Raw genomic sequence first — 18,476 nt, 5'->3', positions numbered from 1 at the left:
GCTGTAAAATTATATTTTATGATGCCACACTGTACATGATGCTGACTAATAATTAATGACCTAACCTTTGTTTTGGGTCTCATTTAAACTAATAGTCATGTGTAAACGCATAGTCATCCTAAGTGGCTCAAAATACTGCATTGTCATTGTAACTGGCACTGCGCCTTTAAATAATCCGAAGTGGGACTGTGATCCGTATAGGAAGCCATGACAAACCTAAAACGTCAACATATGAAGTATACACCTGTGATCTGTCATAGGTGAATAAAGATTTTAGTTTTTTTTGAAAGAGCGAATAAAATTGCAGTGCCGAGTTGTCTAAATATATGGGCATCTTGTTTCGTTTTTGACTTTCGGTGCATTTGGGAGCTCACAAACTGAGAACCGAAACAAAATATTAGGATTATAAAGAGATAACAAGTTGTTTATCATGATTAGAAAAGTTGCTAAGGTCGTTATGAGTGTGGAACAGGCTGAAGGCGTCGGGGCTCGAGTTCGACGGAGTATTGGACGGAAAGATGTAAGTTCATTGCTGTTTCTGTAGAATTTGTGTATTACGCGTGAAACTGGTTATTTTTTAATGCACGATGACACATTGCATAAAATTCACTGTTTATTTCAGCTGAAGAATCTAGACCCTTTCTTGATGCTGGATGAATTCTGTATCGCCAAACCAGCAGGTTTTCCTGATCATCCTCACCGTGGATTTGAGACGGTAAACACGCTATTTATTTTCCAGCGGTCAAGAGGCAAAGCCGTGTACTTTAAAACTATGAATTAATACAGTAATGGAACGAGCGATACTTGTTAAATTGATCCTTGTAGTCAGGTTAAATGAATTAAAGTCAATGGCAGTAATGTTAACCTAACGTTACTTCCTGTTGATTATGTTCAGGACAAAACGGGGTCCTCCGCCAGGAGGCGCGTGGCGGCTCAAAAAAACAACAACACTTCAGCACTTTTATTGTTGTCTTACGAAACACTTTGGTACACTTAAATGTGTAGTTGTTTAATTGATAAATGGTTGTTCTGTAAATGGAAATATGTTTTCTGTGAAACAACTAGAATTTTTTTCCTGTAATAACAAGCGGCTGTGATTAGTCTATCCAAAACATCGCTGAGAAAAGTATCAGTTACAACGTGACAACATGTTTCTGAATAATGCTTCTGTTACAGCCGTCTGAATAATTAAGTACGACAGGCTATTACATTTTTGTATATAATGACACTGAGAATGGTTAACATTCACTGAATTAAATATACACTGTGAAAAAAGTTAAAAGGAGAAGGTGGACCCATCGCGATGATATATGAGAGACACGTCTTTGACCACTAGAGGGATCACAGGTTCTTAACGTTTAGCACTGCAGTCACTCAAACTGACTTTCGATTACGATTCGAGGTAGTCTGTACTATATGTTACGAACATTGACTAAATTCACTTTTAGCACATAGCCTAAACATAAAAAAAAAAACGAAAATAAATATTGATGAATCATCCTGTACTACAAACATTTTTATCCAATCGAATAATGCCCCCCTTCCCCACAAACAAATGCAACCAACTAGAAGGTATCAAATTCTGGTTTGTTGCTGTGATGTAACTAAAGCCTATTGGGTTTTTTTCTCTCAATTTCTTTCTTTTCTTTTTAAGGTGTCCTTCAATATCTCATGTCCAAACGGAAAAAAGTCAGAAATTTAAAAATAGCTGCTGAGCATATAAAGATTGTCCAGGAAACCATTCCCATATTATTTGGCAGTTTAAATACTCAAAAAACGGTTCACTCAATTGTGAGAGATTGTATGGTCATTTAAAACTTCCTTTAAATCTCAGTATTTTGACTAAAGAAAAGCTGACTAACTCACTTAGCCTTTTTGTCTCCTTGTTTATTTACAACATCTGATGTAGTGATGGCCATTTTTGAAACACTGCTCAATGAAGCCTCAAAACCTTTGCAAACCACTTGTTTTGGTGTGGTTCGGAGCATGAATGGAAATTCCAATTACACGTGATTTCAGTAAATGAGGCTTTGTATTCTCATAACTGTTTCGAAACATTTCGAAATTTCAATAGTTTGCCTTTGGGAGTTCATTGAGCTCGCCTCCCAGCAGCAAACCACTAATCGTCTCTGATCTCGGATCAGTTTTATCAATTTGTAGACATTTGTAATGAGACATTTCTGTAATTAAAAGGACAAGTTGTAGTTTCTTACTGGCCTTTTTAAGCTCTCCATAAAGCAAGCAAGCCCTGCAAATTAATAGTTATTATTTTAAAAACATATTATACAGACACTTCATATTTAATGGTATTTCATTATTTTGATTGCATTTAATATATTATACTTTCCAAAAAGAATTTGCATTGGGTTTGTAAAAAGTCATTTTTATGCATGAGTTTTTTTTTTTGACCAGCAGGCGTCACCAGCGTGTGTGACAGTTTCAGATTAAACCCATTTGGACCACGCCCACTCTAACATTGTGCTGACGGGGGCTGGCTGCTCGCACTGAGAGAGAATTGAGTATCGCAAAGAAAAACTTTTGAGAGGAAAAGGAAAGAATCAGTTCTCACTGAGGCCGGATATTCATCAAAGAAAGCTCACGCTTACTCTTCATCTCTCCGTTCAACACTGAGAGATGGAAATTCTATTCAAGCTGGGCACGTCCTTCTTATTCAGCACGTGCCCGAGCAAACTACCACTGTTTAGTTGATCCACAAAAGCAATACTCCGCTCCTCACACTGCAAATGCCAGTTCCCCATCCCCATGCCATGAACTACCATTAGTAGGAAAGTAACCGCTTGCCACCTAGCTTTAGGCTTGGAAAGCCATCCCTGGTGCTGGATTCTAAAAACCATGGAATAAGGTTACTTGGTCCAGTTCACTTGCAGGTCACCTCGCTTCAGTGGTATTATTCACAATTCGGTATGAGACAGCGCATGTTCTTCTGTCCAAAGTACATACACTGCTTACAAAGTTGCCGTGGAAATGGTCTCCTTAGCAAACAGTGACTCTGGTTTTTACAGCCGTTACTTCCACGTTCCCAAGAAAGATGGTGAGCTCAGACCAATATTCCATCTCAGACATCTGAACAGGACCCTCATGTGACAGCTTTTCAGAATGTTAACTTAAAAAGTTCCTTGCGCCCCTAGGGATTTTTTTTCTGTCTGTGGATCTGAAAGATGCTTACTTTCACATACAAATAGCACCCTGTCACAGACTGTTCTTGAGATTCGCTTTGAGGAAGTTGCCTATCAGTACATAGTCTCTCTGTCGGACTGTCCCTGGCTCCTTGCACTTTTACGAAGTGCACAGATGCAGATCTTTCCCCTTTTAGACTCATGGGAATCTGTTTTTTGGTCTACCTCGATGACTGGCCAAATCAGAATGGGAACTTTTTGCTTTTCTGACTCCAAGACAGTGAGTGTCTTTCTGGGAAGAGTTATAGACTCTGTGAAAATTCAACAATTGATTACACCAGAACGCTCCCTGAATATTCAGCGAGTGGTTGTGTCGTTCAAGCCAGGGTCTACACGTCCCCTCAGGACATCCGTCCCCTTCAATTTGGTAAGGTGGTCATGACGGGCACCTCCAGCTCAGGCTGAGGCATTCTGTACGAGGGCAGTCCAACAGTCCAACCCATGATTGGCCCAACATCTGTCTGTATACCTTCCCTCCGATTGCCCTGCTACCCCAGGCTATCAGGGGAGTCAGGGAGACAAAGTGCTCTCTCCTCCTCCCATTCTAGAGGAACCAAGTCTGGTTTCCTGAGATGATCCAGCTGCTGCAGCGCCGCGATCAATACGACTGAGGAGGGACCATCTCTCGCAGGCGCAGGACAAGATTTGGCATCCCCAGCAGGAAGTGTATAGCCTTCATGTAATCCCACTCAACAGTCTAGTCAGCTCCAAGTGTGAGTCACTAATACAATTTTAGAGGCAAAAAAGTCTTCAAGGTGCCTCTGTGTCCTCAAGTGGTCAGTCTTCAGTGATTGGTGTTCAGCAGGAGCTGCTTGATAAGAGGCATACCCCTTCCATTGGCAAAGTCTATGTGGCAGCCATCGTGGGGAATCATTCTCTCAAGGCTGGCCAGACAATTGGCAGGAACGACTTCATCGTTAGGTTTCTTAGAGGTACTCCAGTTTAACCCTCCTCGCCCTGGGATAGTGCCAGTATGGGACTTGTCTATAGTCCTGATAGCTCTCAAGAGCTCCCCCTTTGAGTCGCTTCAAACAGCCAGCTTAAGGGACATGACACTTAAATCTGCTCTGCTTTTGGTTGGGGCATCAATAAAGTAAGAAGGGGATTTACAAGCCTTGTCTGCAGTGCTTCCTGTCTTGAGTTTGGACCCAACAACAGTAAAGTCATTTTTGGACATCCCTGCACTGCAGGCGCAGGTCTTATCTGCCTAATGCTTGTGCAGAGAGAGTTATCTCAAGTAGACATCAGAATGTTCTCAGGTCTCTTTGTGGCTCAGGCTTATGGAGCCCTTTCTGAATGTTCCTGGGCTGAGCTCGCGCAGCAAGCAGAGTTCTGCATCTGCTTATAGCATGGCGCTACTGGATACATCCCCCAAGCAGTCATCAAATGATGATGCAACGGGAGTTACCTTTTGATATGGAACACTCTGATTACTCATGTAATCTTGGTTTCCTGAGATAAGGGAACGAGTGTTGCGTAACTGGCCGTGCTAAAGCTGAATGCAAATCAATGGCTGTCACTTCAGTTGTATGATTCTGATTAGATGGCGCTCTGAGCCGACTTGTATAGTGGTGGGACCGCCCTTTCTGGCGGTCTTGAGCGCCATTGGCTTGTGCATCTACACAAACGTTAACCAATTAGGCTTCAGTAATCGAGTTTAGAGAACTTTCGCTATGCAGTCCTCAAATGACGACACAACACTCATTCACTTATCTCAGGGAACTGAGGTTATGTAAGTAACCAGAGCATTTACTCACAGTTTGGCAATGTGTCTGGCATAAACTGTTCCTATGGAAAGTGGGTCTGTGTGGCTGTGAAAATCATTTAGATTTGTTTCCTTAAACAGTTTGCTATCATCTACTGCCATCTACACATATATACTCTAATATCATTCATTATACAGAATGAGTCTGACTATGTGTCACCTTCCTTCATGAATGGATCTTTCTTGTAATATTTGTATTCAGAGATTTGCTGGAGAGTGACTCATTATGAGAGCACTCTAAAGCCAAATTCTGTCACGCTGTCTGGTCTCTGTTTCCCTGAGTCTCCACTAGTCTCACTTCCCCATAGGCACCTCACCGCAGGCACTACAATTCCCACAAAGCCTTGTCCCTTCATCACAGTAATTGCACTCCTGTTAATTGCACTCAGGTGTCTTCACTTGATAGTCATTACCCTGCCTATATTAACCGGTCTGTTTCTGTTTGTTTTCATGGAGTCCTTTCTTTCCATCACCCAGTTTCCTCGCCTTCCGAGTTTCTGGTTACTATACCCGTTCTTTCCCTGTTTGTTTGTTTGTTTGTTTTGGATGGATTTTTGATTTTGACCCTCTGCTTGTTGGATTCTGTATTTGGATTACCCATTAAACTCACACTGCGTTTAGATCTCTCGTCTTCTCTGTTTCCCTGGGTTCCCGATCGTAACAAATTCTGGCTAAATATTTATTCCCTCTAGAGTGGTAATTTGTTCTGCAGGCAAACAATACATAACACAGACAAACAATAATAAATGTCCAGTATGCTTGTCGAGTTTAGGGCTATCTTTGTAGGTTCAAGAGGTTTAATTTTTCATATGAGCATTGTTAGCAAAATTGGACTTCTATGTTGCCTGAAACATGCAGGTGTGTTTGCTCTTGAATAGCCACGTGACCATCAGATCACAGCTGTGCTTGCAAATCACAGGCTGCCTGTGGCCACAGGTCAAGCAAGCATCTGGCAGGTCAGAAGTTGACCTCTTACCCTGCCTCCCATATCCTGTTGAGAGCAGCATTGTCTGTGTGGGAGATGGCATGCAATCAATCCACTTTTTATGTCGGACCACCTCAGCTGACCATGTACATTCATTTTTTTGCTTTTTCAGTGGACAAATGGGAAACGGCCGAGGGCAGATTTTGTTAATTGGTAAGATGTTTATTTAGTATATGCAAAATTTGATTATGACACATTAGCATCTAACCTCTAGCTAGCTATGTTTTTTATGGTGCATAAAAGACCTTTACTAGACAGTGAAAAAATATGGGTATTTGTGTCAGAATTATTTACTGATCAAATGTTCATTAGATCATCACCCACTTACACTTTTTATTTTCCATCTCACGGCCTAGGATGTATCTGCTTTTGGCATTTAGCTTTATAGTCCATCAGGGCTTTACCAAAATCCCTCAAACATAAACTTTTTGCATCTACTCAGCAAACTCAGCCCAACCTTTCACCTGTATGATTTTGACATGTATATTTTCCTCTAAATGAACATCAAGTTGATGACTTTTCCATACTGTCTTTTGCTTGAATATTTCCCCAAGAAATGGCTTCGTTTTCAATCAGAAAACTACAATCTTACACCTCATCCCTGTGTTTCCAAAAGGCTTCTCATGTGGGACTTTTCTGTCATCATACTGTATGTGGTTAAATGTTTGGCTTTTTGCACAGGTATCATACTTGTTGAGTGGGGTAACAGCCCATGAAGACTCCTGTGGTCACAGCGGGAGGTTAGAATCTGGGGATCTTCAGGTAGAACACCTTGTAGTAATTTAATCAACATGCAATTTTTTTCATGTGAAATTTTGTCAGTGTAAAATAATGGTTATGTTAAAGACTACATGTCTAATATAATTTTAAAACAACATTTGGTCTCAATTTATATTATCTGGCCTTAACTACCATGTACTTAGCTTACAAACTTACAACTATAGCTTTACACTATGTACTTATCGTATTCATATTGTATTGCATAGCACTTTTGCTGGTATTGAGGTGGGATACAGGTAAGGTTTGGTGGAATGGGTAGGTTTAAGGGTGGGCTAAGGTGTAAGGGATTGGTCAACATTGTAATTATAAATATGATTACATGCACGTATTTTTAAAATATAAGTACAATGTAAAAACATGTATGTACACCATAAGTGCATTGTATGAAAATATTAATTTAAATGCAAGTACATTGTACAGTAGTTAAGGCCACATAACATAAAGTGGGACTGGATCTTTTACACATTCTTTAAACACATCAGAAATATGTACATTTCCGCAAGTCTGTTATAGATAAAAGGAAAGCCACCATTTTTATTGTTTATACACTGAATGTAAAAATGATAATTTAAAATTAAGCTATAATAAAATGTATTTACGTTTCATAGGATGTTATATCCATGCATACACACACTCATCAAATGGACTAAGAGTTTGACACCCGTAGGGCACTTCCTGTGTTTTTCTGTGTCATAAAGCTGTCTCAATTTCTCCCGGATCAGTGAGGGAATGTTTTAATGGGCCTTTAATATGTCTGTAGGCCTCGGTACTTTAACTACAGCTCGCACCTAACCTCCAGCTACCGGGGGCTACAGCCTCATTATCAAACACTCAGAGACTCCCTGATAATACCAGTAGCACATAGAAGGAATAAGCTGGTGAGTGTTTGCCTCCATAACTCAAACCACCTAGTGCCAAATGGCTATGGAATTACATTTGTTTCAATAATAATGAACGAAACTTTATGGAACTGAACGTAACTTTTTCAGAAACTATAAAAAATATGCCATTACAAAAGAAGAAAAACACTATGAAAATGAAAAAAATGTACGCAGTCGCACAAATTTAACATGCTCTTCAAATATGCTTCCTTCTTTGTTAATGTTTTTCAAAGATTTTTATTTAGCTAATCGTGGATTCTAAATTCATTGCCACAGATTTTGCTAACGTTTCGCAGTTTTTCGTTTGGTGTTTTGACACAAACCTCTCGTGGGGGCGGGTTTAACAGTGATCTACTCTGATTGGATAGTGAGCTTTTGATTGACAGGTGCTCTCTGACCGGGAAGTACAGACACCCAGTGGCGCGCATATTGGAAAGCTCTCGCGGTGATTAAATCTGGTCTCTACCGCAAAAAAAGTGAAAGGCAAAGCGTTAGCACTCGTTAGCTTGTCATTAGTGTTTTCATTCGAACCTATCGCTGTTTTCTTTTCTCCCCTCGCTCCTGTTTTTCACAAGTTCATCAAACAACCGCAGTAAGAATATTTCATCAAGCACGGTGAGTAATGGCTTCTCCCGTCATTGTTACTAGCACCTCTTGCCACATGTACAGTTTATCTATCTCTGTCGCTGATGAGGGATTCACATGTGATAAATGCAGGGAAATAGTTAGGCTGACAGAGAAGATTTCAGAATTAGAGACACGCATCCAAACTTTAATTGAGGACAGTAAGAATGTTAGGGCTCTAGATACGGCTTTGGATGCGTCTAGCTCAGGGATTGTACATTGTTCGGTTCCGGAAACAGAGCCCGTGTCTGTTCCCCGAACTAGAAAATACAAAAAACGTCCAAACCAAGTTAAGATTAACAATTTAATTGAGGTTCAACAAATAAAAAACAGAAGCAATATGGATAAACAAATGATAAAGCTTGGCTTATTGAATATCAGATCCCTTTCTACGAAAACACTTTTTGTAAATAATATGATCACTGATGAAATTGAAGGTGTTGCTTCACTTTATAACAACGTTTTCAAGCCCTGAATGGTTTAGCACCTCAGTATTTGAATGAGCTCCTTTTACATTATAATCCTCTACGTCTGCTACGTTCTCAAAACTCAGGCAATTTGATAATACCTAGAATATCAAAATCAACTGCAGGCGGCAGATCCTTTTCCTATTTGGCGCCCAAACTCTGGAATAACCTACCTAACATTGTTCGGGAGGCAGACACACTCTTGCAGTTTAAATCTAGATTAAAGACCCATCTCTTTAACCTGGCATACACATAACATACTAATATGCTCTTATTATCCAAATCCGTTAAAGGATTTTTAGGCTGCATTAATTAGGTAAACCGGAACCGGAAACACTTCCCATAAAACCCTATGTACTTGCTACATCATTAGAAGAATGGCATCTACGCTAATATTTGTCTGTTTCTCTCTTGTTCCGAGGTCACCGTGGCCACCAGATCCAGTCTGTGTCCAGATCAGAGGGTCACTGCAGTCACCCGGATCCAGTACGTATCCAGACCAGATGCTGGATCAGCACCTAGAAAGGACCTCTACATCCCTGAAAGACAGCGGAGACCAGGACAACTAGAGCCCCAGATACAGATCCCCTGTAAAGACCTTGTCTCAGAGGAGGACCAGGACAAGACCACAGGAAACAGATGATTCTTCTGCACAATCTGACTTTGCTGCAGCCTGGAATTGAACTACTGGTTTCGTCTGGTCAGAGGAGAACTGGCCCCCCAACTGAGCCTGGTTTCTCCCAAGGTTTTTTTCTCCATTCTGTCACCGATGGAGTTTCGGTTCCTTGCCGCTGTCGCCTCTGGCTTGCTTAGTTGGGGACACTTCATCTACAGCGATATCGTTGACTTGATTGCAAATAAATGCACAGACACTATTTAACTGAACAGAGATGACATAACTGAATCCAATGATGAACTGCCTTTAACTATCATTTTTGCATTATTGACACTGTTTTCCTAATGAATGTTGTTCAGTTGCTTTGACGCAATGTATTTTGTTTAAAGCGCTATATAAATAAAGGTGACAAAGACATTTATTTTAAGCTCATACACAGGTTCTACCCTGTAAAGTTCTGAAGAAACTGTAAACTTATTTTGGTCATGTCACTACACTCAGAAACTTTGGGATGATATTTGTGTGTTTGTCAAGTGTAAGATTTTGCCAGGCTTCTCAGTACAGTACATATGAAAAACATTATATTTGGGTATTATGACTCTGACCCCACAAATGAAAATAACAGTTTTGTTATTAATTAAAAAAAAAATCCTAAACAAATTTCACATTCACAAATGCAAATTCTCCAACTGTAAACCTGTCTTCTCTGTTTTCCTAAAAGAAATGGAAAACTATTTTAATGTAATCTCAGTGTCTAATAAGAAAGCTATAAGGACTGTTAGATTTGCTCTGCCTTTGATTTCCTTATTTAATTTTGTTTAGATTTTGGCCCTCTTTTATTCTTTTTTTTTGTGGTGGATATTATGTGATGTATGTTTATATCTTTGTATGTTTTTGTTCTCTGCATTAATAAAAATAGAAAAAGAAAAAAAAAGCTCTCGCGGTGATTTGTATGCAAAAGTCGTGCCTTGTGTTACTAAATATATAAATAATATTTGACCTTCAATCGTCTCAGTAAAGATGAGCTTTCAGGAGACAGAGACACAGAGCGGCATCATCTTCCTCCTCCGCTTGTCCTTCAAGGCAGCTTGAAGTAAGCTTGTGTTACTGAAGTAACCAATAACATCGATACAAGTTTTTCATGTTACAGTGTGCTACAGTTTGTTGCGGGTTATTATTGTCATTCAGTAACACAAGCTTACTTCAGGCTGCCTTGAAGGACAAGAGCTCATCTTTACAGACTGAGACGATCGAAGGTCAAATATTATTTACATATTTTGTGCTTTCCAATATGCGCGCCACTGGGTGGCGTCTGTACTTCCCGGTCAGAGAGCACCTGTCCATCAAAAGCTCACTATCCAATCAGAGTAGATCACTGTTAAGCCCGCCCCCACTAGAGGTTTGTGTCAAAACACCAAACGAAAAACTGCGAAACGTGGGCGAAAACTGTGGCAATGAATTCAGAATCCACGATTAGCGAAAACGAATCTTTGAAAAACATTAACAAAGAATGAAGTATATTTGAAGAGCCTGTTAAATTTGTGCAACTGTGAGTTCATTTTTTTCATTTTCATTGTTTTTTTCTTCTTTTGTAATGGCATATTTTTTATATTTTCTGAAAAAGTTACGTTCAGTTTTATAAGGTTTCATTCATTATTATTGAAACAAATGTAATTCCATAAATGCCCCCCCCCCCCCCCCCGAGAGGGGCTGCTAAACCTCAGAACGAATGGAAATTTCCACTAAGAGAGAGCGAAAAAGTAAGAGGTGAAAGAAAAGTGCTGCATTAGGAATATTTAGCTGTTGTTGTAAAACTTGAGTGGTTCATTTTTATGTTGAAATTAAAGCTCATAAAGATCTTTCATGCTTCACAAGAAGATGACATTAACCAGTGTGCAAAGCCCCTGAACCGAGCGGTTAGTCTGTTTATTGGAAAATACTACCAGATAGGTCTTCAATTAGGAATAGAATGGAATAAAACATTAGTATTTGTTTTAAATTCTCGTTCTTTGTTTTTTGTTATGTTAGTGGATGACTGCAGGTCGTGGGGTAATTCATGCTGAGATGCCTGTGTCGGATGGACGCATTCATGGCCTTCAGCTTTGGGTGAACTTGAAAAGTGCAGATAAAATGGTTGAGCCTCAGTACCAGGAGCTGAAGAGCAAACAGATTCCCAAACCCAGCAAAGATGGAGTTACTGTGAATGTAATCTCAGGGGAAGCTCTTGGAGTAAAGGTAGGTGTTATAGCACAAGCTACTGATCTGAGAGCAGTTTTGTATTTAGTTATAATTTTCAAGGAAAACGTCTCGGGTTCCCTGAGTAGGGAACGAGACACTGCGTCCTCTAGGGGTTACTATGGGGAACACCTCGTCGTGACCCGTGTCTGAAGCATACATTGAAACAACACCAATGTGTTGGCTGGCGAAAGCCCCTTACGTCCCTACCGGCACGACTATGGATAAATAGGCACCGGGAGAAGCTTGCGTCAGAAGCATGGCAGGGAGCTAGAGGATGCAGTGTCTCGTTCCCTACTTAGGGAACCATGGTTACATTCGTAATCTGAGACGTTCCCTTTCAAGGGAACTTCTAACTGCGTCCTCTAGGGGTCGCAATGGGGAACAGTATACCCATGCCGCCATGCTGAGTGGATTGTTGGCCAGAGTCATGGTGAACACTAAGTACCAACTCTACCATTTCCATGGGAATTGCCCCTGGGTTGTTTAGATGGATGTCCGTGACATTACCCCTTACTGCCAAAGGCCTATGCTACATACCCAACTTATTTGTTAGGGCCTGCGCCCAGGGTAGAGCTGAAGACTTGGAATCAAGAAAGATTCCTTTAAAGGGATACGGCTAAGAACCTAGCATTTTATACTAAGTCTTGCCTGTCACACGGGCTATGCTTGCTCTTGCATAAGCTTGCTGAAGGAGCTGTCTCAACAGATCCCTAGTTGCAAAACCCTGTTAAGATATGTATCCAAGGATACATAGGTGGAGTTGCACCCCAAGATGAACTGGGCTTAAGCAACCACGTGAAGCCCTCACCATATAGGATTTAAAAAAAGAACGCAGAGCACTAGCGTGCGAACTTACCACAGTGTGGATTTCAGAAACTGCGCAAAGACTTCACATGCACACTTACCAAATCATAGATTTCAAATACTTTTCTAAGGAGGGGGCTCTCATGGCACTCTTGTGGCACTCTCATAGTGCAGCTCATAGATGGAATGGTGCATCCAAAAACAATATGTTTGAGAGTCATCAACTCGATCTGTGAAAATAATGCTGGAGTACTTTGTGGAAAGAACAGAGAACTCAATCTCACATAAGAGGAGAACTCCGAATTCAGAAAGAGAGTAACACACTCATAGGCTACCATTCTTGGTAAAGGGGAGCGCTGCTAAACTAGCAATGCTTGAAGTGTATAAATAAATAAATACACACTGGCTGAGTGGAGCTCAAGGAACCAAGGTGTAACCATCTTAAGAAAGAGAACGAAGCTGAGCATGTAACCCCTTACCATACATGATTTCAGAAAGTGCGCAGAGTCTTGCATTGCACACTTACGTGGATTTTAGAAAGTGCTACGTGGATTTTAGAAAGTGTTCAACATGCACACTCACCACCATGTAGTTTCCAGAAAGTACATAGATCTTAGCATGTGTAAAAGATTACACTTAAAGATTCCTGGGCATTGCAGAGGTGCCAAACCATACGGGAGAGGCAAGCTCAAATTTACAAACCTCTGGCAAGGGGAGCATCACCTGAGGCAGCATATACAAGAAGACTTCTGTAACTGCCACCTCCACTTCCCGCTTGATGCGTCAGCAACAACCAAGCGTCCAGGCTCCTCAGGGTGACCTGGCCAGACATCCATGAAATTCCTTGCAGTGCTGTGCCGGGCCTGATGATCAAGAAGGCTCCAGCAGAAACCTATGATCTGGCTGCCTGATACCAGAAACATGAAGCCGGAATCAGGGCTATCATGCCAGCTGGACATAATGCAGACGAGTGTTTAGTAAATGGTATAATTGGGCACTGCAAAGAAACTCACAGAAGATTAGATTAGTACATACATAACCACCAGCAATTTGATACATATATACAGAATGGACCATATTGACCCACCCTGGTTCTTGCGCTGGAGCCCCACTCAAGGGGGACTCCCTTTAGTCCGGACCATCAGTAAGTTGGTTACTATGAACATAGAACCAACCGAAACATCATAGGTCCAGCATAGGAGACTGCTTGCAAGAAGTTCCCACCTAACCTCAGTCAGGTGGAGAGCTGGTGGTTACAGGGGAATTAGGAAGGGGAGGATAAGGGCAGATGTAAAAAACCCCAAAGAGAACGAGTAGAGAGTAAGTATCACTCTGATTTGGACGAGAACACTGATGCCTCATCTGGATCACATCCCTCAGGTCTTGCCTACCTCCACGTGACCCATGATTCCTTTTACCCCTACCCGCAGGCGGGGAAGGAGCATGAGTTGAGACACTAGCCTTCTGTGCTTATCTCTGATCCTCGGATCGAGACAGACCAGGACCCTTATGTTGTTCGGGCTCAGACCTGGACCTCCGTGGAATGAAGGATCTGAAAGCAGCGGAGCGTGCCTTCGCCTGCCTGAAGTTCTCGCTTACTGTCTCGATAGAGATACTGAAAAGTTCGGAAGGCCAAACCTGAACATCGAGAAGAAAGCCTTTTCTTTCTTCTCAATGTCTGCCATGTTCACCCACAGATGTCCCTCCGTTACCACCATGGCCACCATAGTCCTGCCCATGGCAGATGCAGCCTGCTTGGTAGCATGGAGAGAGGGATCTGCAGTGCGGCGCAGCTCGGCTACCTGATCAGGAGCAAGGCCCTCGCTTTTATACAGGTCTTTTTGCAGATCAGCCTTGAACAGTGCTTGAAACACTGTCATCGTGTGTAATGAAGCCACAGCCTGACCTGCTGCTACATATGACTTGCCATTTAAGAGAGATGTATTTCCTGAAGGGGCTTAGATGGCAAGGAGGGAGATTAAGAGAGGATGTCTCCCCCACAGAAAGAAAGCTCTTTCTAGAGGGGGCATCCTCTCATAGTCACATTGCCTCAATGTCGGCATAACTCTTATGCCGAAACCGTTGGATGCGAGAAGACAGCCTGTTCCATTCCTTTTTGATCTCTGCATGGAGATCAGGCGGAAATGGAAGGCTCACCTTAGCTAGAGGGCTGCGGTCAGAAACAAAACGCTCGTCAAGGCGGCCTCACAGTGTCACCTTGTTAGCGCACTTCCATGGCAAGTACAATTTTGCTGTGGCTCGGTCCATAACCTCCAACAGCTCTACATACGCAGGTCAGGAGGATTGACATCACCCTCGCTTCTGTCTGTCTCTTTCCCAACTATGATTTATGGGAAATACAAAATACAAGATCCAAGACTCATGGTGAGCAGCTACAACCAAATGTTTGATCCAAACGGCCGACTTCTTTGTAAATGTTCCATCCAATTAGAACGTCCGATTTACAATCTGATACTGGAGTCCATCAGACTAATTGCTGCTGCAAGGGCATCCTCTGCCCCCTCTCTCAGACAACAGCAGGAAATTCAGAGCAGGCTTCATTGGAAGTGGTTTTAGTAAAATATTTTAAATGTAAAATGTGGTTATGGAGGGTTTCTCTAGGGCAGAGGGGTGGTTGCAGCATTGAAGTTAAATGTGGGTCAGCCAAATACTTGGGCTTACTGGAACCAGATATGGACTGGAACTCACACACAATGTTTTTACATCTGTTTGAGCTCATAATTTAAACAATATTGAACAATTTCCCTTGTTTTCTGTCTTGTAGCAATAACAATATCTGGTAAAACTGGAAATGTTATGAATAAAGCACATAAAATTTTCTTTTCACAGTAGTCTTCTGCTGTTAACCATAATTCTTTCAAGATTAAATATTATGTTGTGGTACTTACATGCCTTTTCTGTTGCCAGTCAAAGATTTACACAAGAACTCCAACCATGTACCTCGACTTTGTGCTGAAGGAAGGTGCAAAACATTTGCAGCCTGTTCCTAAAGGTATAAAAATTATTATCAGATGTCTTCATGATTATTTAATTATTCTTATTTTCCATTAATCCCAAAGTTACTGTACTTACAAACATTCTAAACGTGGTTTACATGGCATTTTTTCTAGTTAAGGTAAACAAATTATGAGTAAGTCTATATTTTTCTCATTACAGTAAATGCATGACTGTGAAGCTTCAAACCTTACACAAAATTCTGGGAAAGGATAGTACAGTGTTATTTTAACTCAAATAGTGAATGAAGTCATAGTTCATCCATTGAGTCACTACAGCAGTGTTTCTTCCTTTGGCTCATCTTGAGAGGTTTTGAAGGCAAGACATTAAACAAAAGTTAAGTACATGAAGTGTTCTTGAAGTATAAACTGTACAGAGTTTTAAAGTGCTCTTAAAGGTATAGTGTAGCCTTTTGAATCAAGCGTTTGAGAATCAAGCGTTTTTGTACTTCAATATCAGAAACTGACCGCGGATTAGAGAGGTTGAGTCTGGCTTTTTGGTCATGGTTCTGTGTGTCCTAATGCAGCCTCAGAATGACCAATAAAATCATATCAAGATAAGAAAAGTTTTAGTGGTACTGTATATGACTTCCTGAAATCTCTTGTATCTAACGCAGAATATTAATGTTGTATAATATGGTATAATGTTCTGTAATTGAATGAATAAATATTTATATATATAATACACACACACACACACACACACACATAAATATATATATATATATATATATATATATATACACACACACACATACATATATTATTAGTTTAAATCTCATGTTTTAAGGGTGGTCTCAGACTTTTGGTTCCATTGTATATTAACATACAGAGTTGATTCATGCTAAGTCACTCAAATGAGGCCCAATTTAGCTGCATTAACCCTATCATTTTAATTATTTTATAATTATGGTTCCAGTGTTTTAATTGTAGTATTCCTTTCTTAGGTTGGACAGCTTTCATCTACACCCTCGCAGGTTCTTTATGCACTGGTGAGTTCAAATGAAGACCATATTAAAAAGAGACTTTGTCTTCCTGTGGACAAATCCTCTAGCAGCTTTCTGTCCTTGAAATTCGAGCAGGTGCTTTATGATTATTTTTTCACTTCCTCTCTCTCTCTCGGACATCTGACAGACATTTAGACTATTCCTATGATCCTGTGCCAATGGCAACTCTAAACTCTCACATTGAGAAATGAGATTGCCAAAGCAGTGTTTGATATGTTGATTTATCAGATTGATTTTGATGATTTCCAGGTTGTAGGAAATTAAACCCACATTCATTAACAGTAAATATTCCACTTGTGTCTTCAAAGGAGTTTCTAAATGAATCATATATTGCTGTTGTTTTTTGGAATACGTTTAGTATAAATTGAGCAACTGTAGATAAATTATCCCAAAAGTGGGTGGAATAATATGTGGGATCATCTTTGACTCAAAAAAAAAAATCTCTTTCTGATATTTTCCCTTAATTATTCAGGTTTGTGGGGTCAGCATTGGGCCAGGTCTAGTTATGTAAAATGATTTATGGTGTATGTCTACTTTTATCATGTAATTTCTATAGGACTGTGAAATTCATTCTATCTATTTCAATCTCCCTCAGGCCCAGATGATGATCTGCAGACAATTGAGCCTCACCACACAGTGGTTTTGACAGATGGTGAATGCGTCAGAGTAGAAAACAAGGTTTTTTTTCCCGCTCCTGCTATTCCAATCGCTACTCTGGTAGTATTTGTATGAACTCAGGTTTACTGTAAATTCAGTCTCTTTATTCGCTTCATTATTATTTCTAGGCAGCTGAAGAGTCACACTTTGTGTTAATTGCTGGTGAACCCATTAATGAACCTGTGGTTCAGCATGGTAAGTAATAATGGTATATGTAATATTTTATATTTTATTGAACAAGTTTTTGTGAATTAGGGGTATGATAACATGATTTGACTATTCATTAAACAAATTAAATTTATTGCATATATAAATATTTGCTGAGAAAATACATCACATTGTGTCAAATGTGATTTACATAGATAAGGGGGCAAGATATTTTGTAATATATACTGTAGATATTTTGTCTGAATTATCATGTTAAATTGACAGTGCTCATTTGAATATTTAAATATCGCATATAAATATATTTACATTTGTTATATTATAAACATTCTGTGTTTCTACATTATCCAAAATATATATTTTTTAAAACCAGAGGATTTGTTTATTTGTTTTTAGGGCCTTTTGTCATGAACACACAAGAAGAGATTAATCAAGCCATCTCGGACTACAGATCCGCCACTAATGGATTTGAGAGGGCAAAAGATTGGCGATCAAAGATCGGTCAAAAGTTCTAAATTTTTCTTGAAGATCCCTTTCTATGGGTGAATAGAATATATGTGCTTTGTTTATTTTTTTTTGTGCCTTTAACTTATTCTGCAGGCCGAGAGGTTTTTTGATATTTAAATCACACTTAAAAATTTATGAAATATTTAATATGTGTAAATACAACCATGTTTCATTTATTTGAAAACAAGATAGTAAGCTATAGTATAACATTCAGCAAAAAGAGGTTTTAAATCAAGTGTGGACACTTTATTGTTGGAGGAGACCTGGTTCTCATGAGATGTCACTGTCACTTGTCACTGGAGCTTGTGTTACACTTATACGTCTTACATCAGTAAGCAGAAGCTAGAGATTACGGTTTATATAACGGTTTATACATTTTAAACATGGATTTTATTCTGACACAAATGCATTGATTTGCTACAATAGGCTTTTATTCACCCCCGGAGCCATGTGGAGCACTTTTTTATGATGGATGGATGCACTTTATTGGACTTCAAATTCTCGACAACCACTTACTGTGTTATAAAGCTTGGAAGAGCCAAGACATTTTTTAATAGATTTTATTCGTCTAAAAAAAAAAGTCATAATAAATATGCTAGTAGAACTGTGTGAACTTGAGGGCAATTGACTTGTTACATCCACTAAAAATCACCTTGGGACCAGTTGTTAAAAGTAATTATAAAAACAGCTCAGAAAAGTGAAGTAAAAATAAAAAGAAAGCTCTAACATCATTTGTTTGCAGATACCGGGGTGAGAATTTCATATAATA

At 39.9% G+C, this 18,476-nt stretch overlaps 1 protein-coding gene across 1 annotated transcript; it reads left to right on the top strand.

Moving 5' to 3' along the window:
• The first annotated feature begins 35 nt into the window (after window positions 1–35).
• Window positions 36–18,426, top strand: pir (pirin). The gene is made up of 9 exons (XM_059537059.1): window positions 36–520; window positions 623–715; window positions 6,629–6,709; window positions 11,344–11,550; window positions 15,286–15,370; window positions 16,319–16,363; window positions 16,974–17,056; window positions 17,164–17,230; window positions 17,597–18,426. The coding sequence occupies exons 1-9, from the start codon at window positions 431–433 to the stop codon at window positions 17,713–17,715; spliced, it is 870 nt and encodes a 289-aa protein (XP_059393042.1). The 5' UTR covers window positions 36–430; the 3' UTR covers window positions 17,716–18,426.
• The last annotated feature ends 50 nt before the right edge of the window (window positions 18,427–18,476 follow it).

The sequence above is a fragment of the Carassius carassius genome, chromosome 44, assembly GCF_963082965.1.
Source record: "Carassius carassius chromosome 44, fCarCar2.1, whole genome shotgun sequence".
Taxonomy (NCBI): Eukaryota; Metazoa; Chordata; class Actinopteri; order Cypriniformes; family Cyprinidae; genus Carassius; species Carassius carassius.
This window is presented reverse-complemented; position numbering and strand designations above follow the sequence as displayed.

What these genes read in the sequence shown, in the direction of transcription:
- pir (XM_059537059.1), top strand. Translation starts at nt 431, where the DNA reads ATGATTAGAAAAGTTGCTAAGGTCGTTATGAGTGTGGAACAGGCTGAA. An exon ending in GGAGTATTGGACGGAAAGAT is followed by an intron (nt 521 to 622) that starts GTAAGTTCATTG and finishes TGTTTATTTCAG; the next exon opens with CTGAAGAATCTAGACCCTTT. An exon ending in TAGAATCTGGGGATCTTCAG is followed by an intron (nt 6,710 to 11,343) that starts GTAGAACACCTT and finishes TTGTTATGTTAG; the next exon opens with TGGATGACTGCAGGTCGTGG.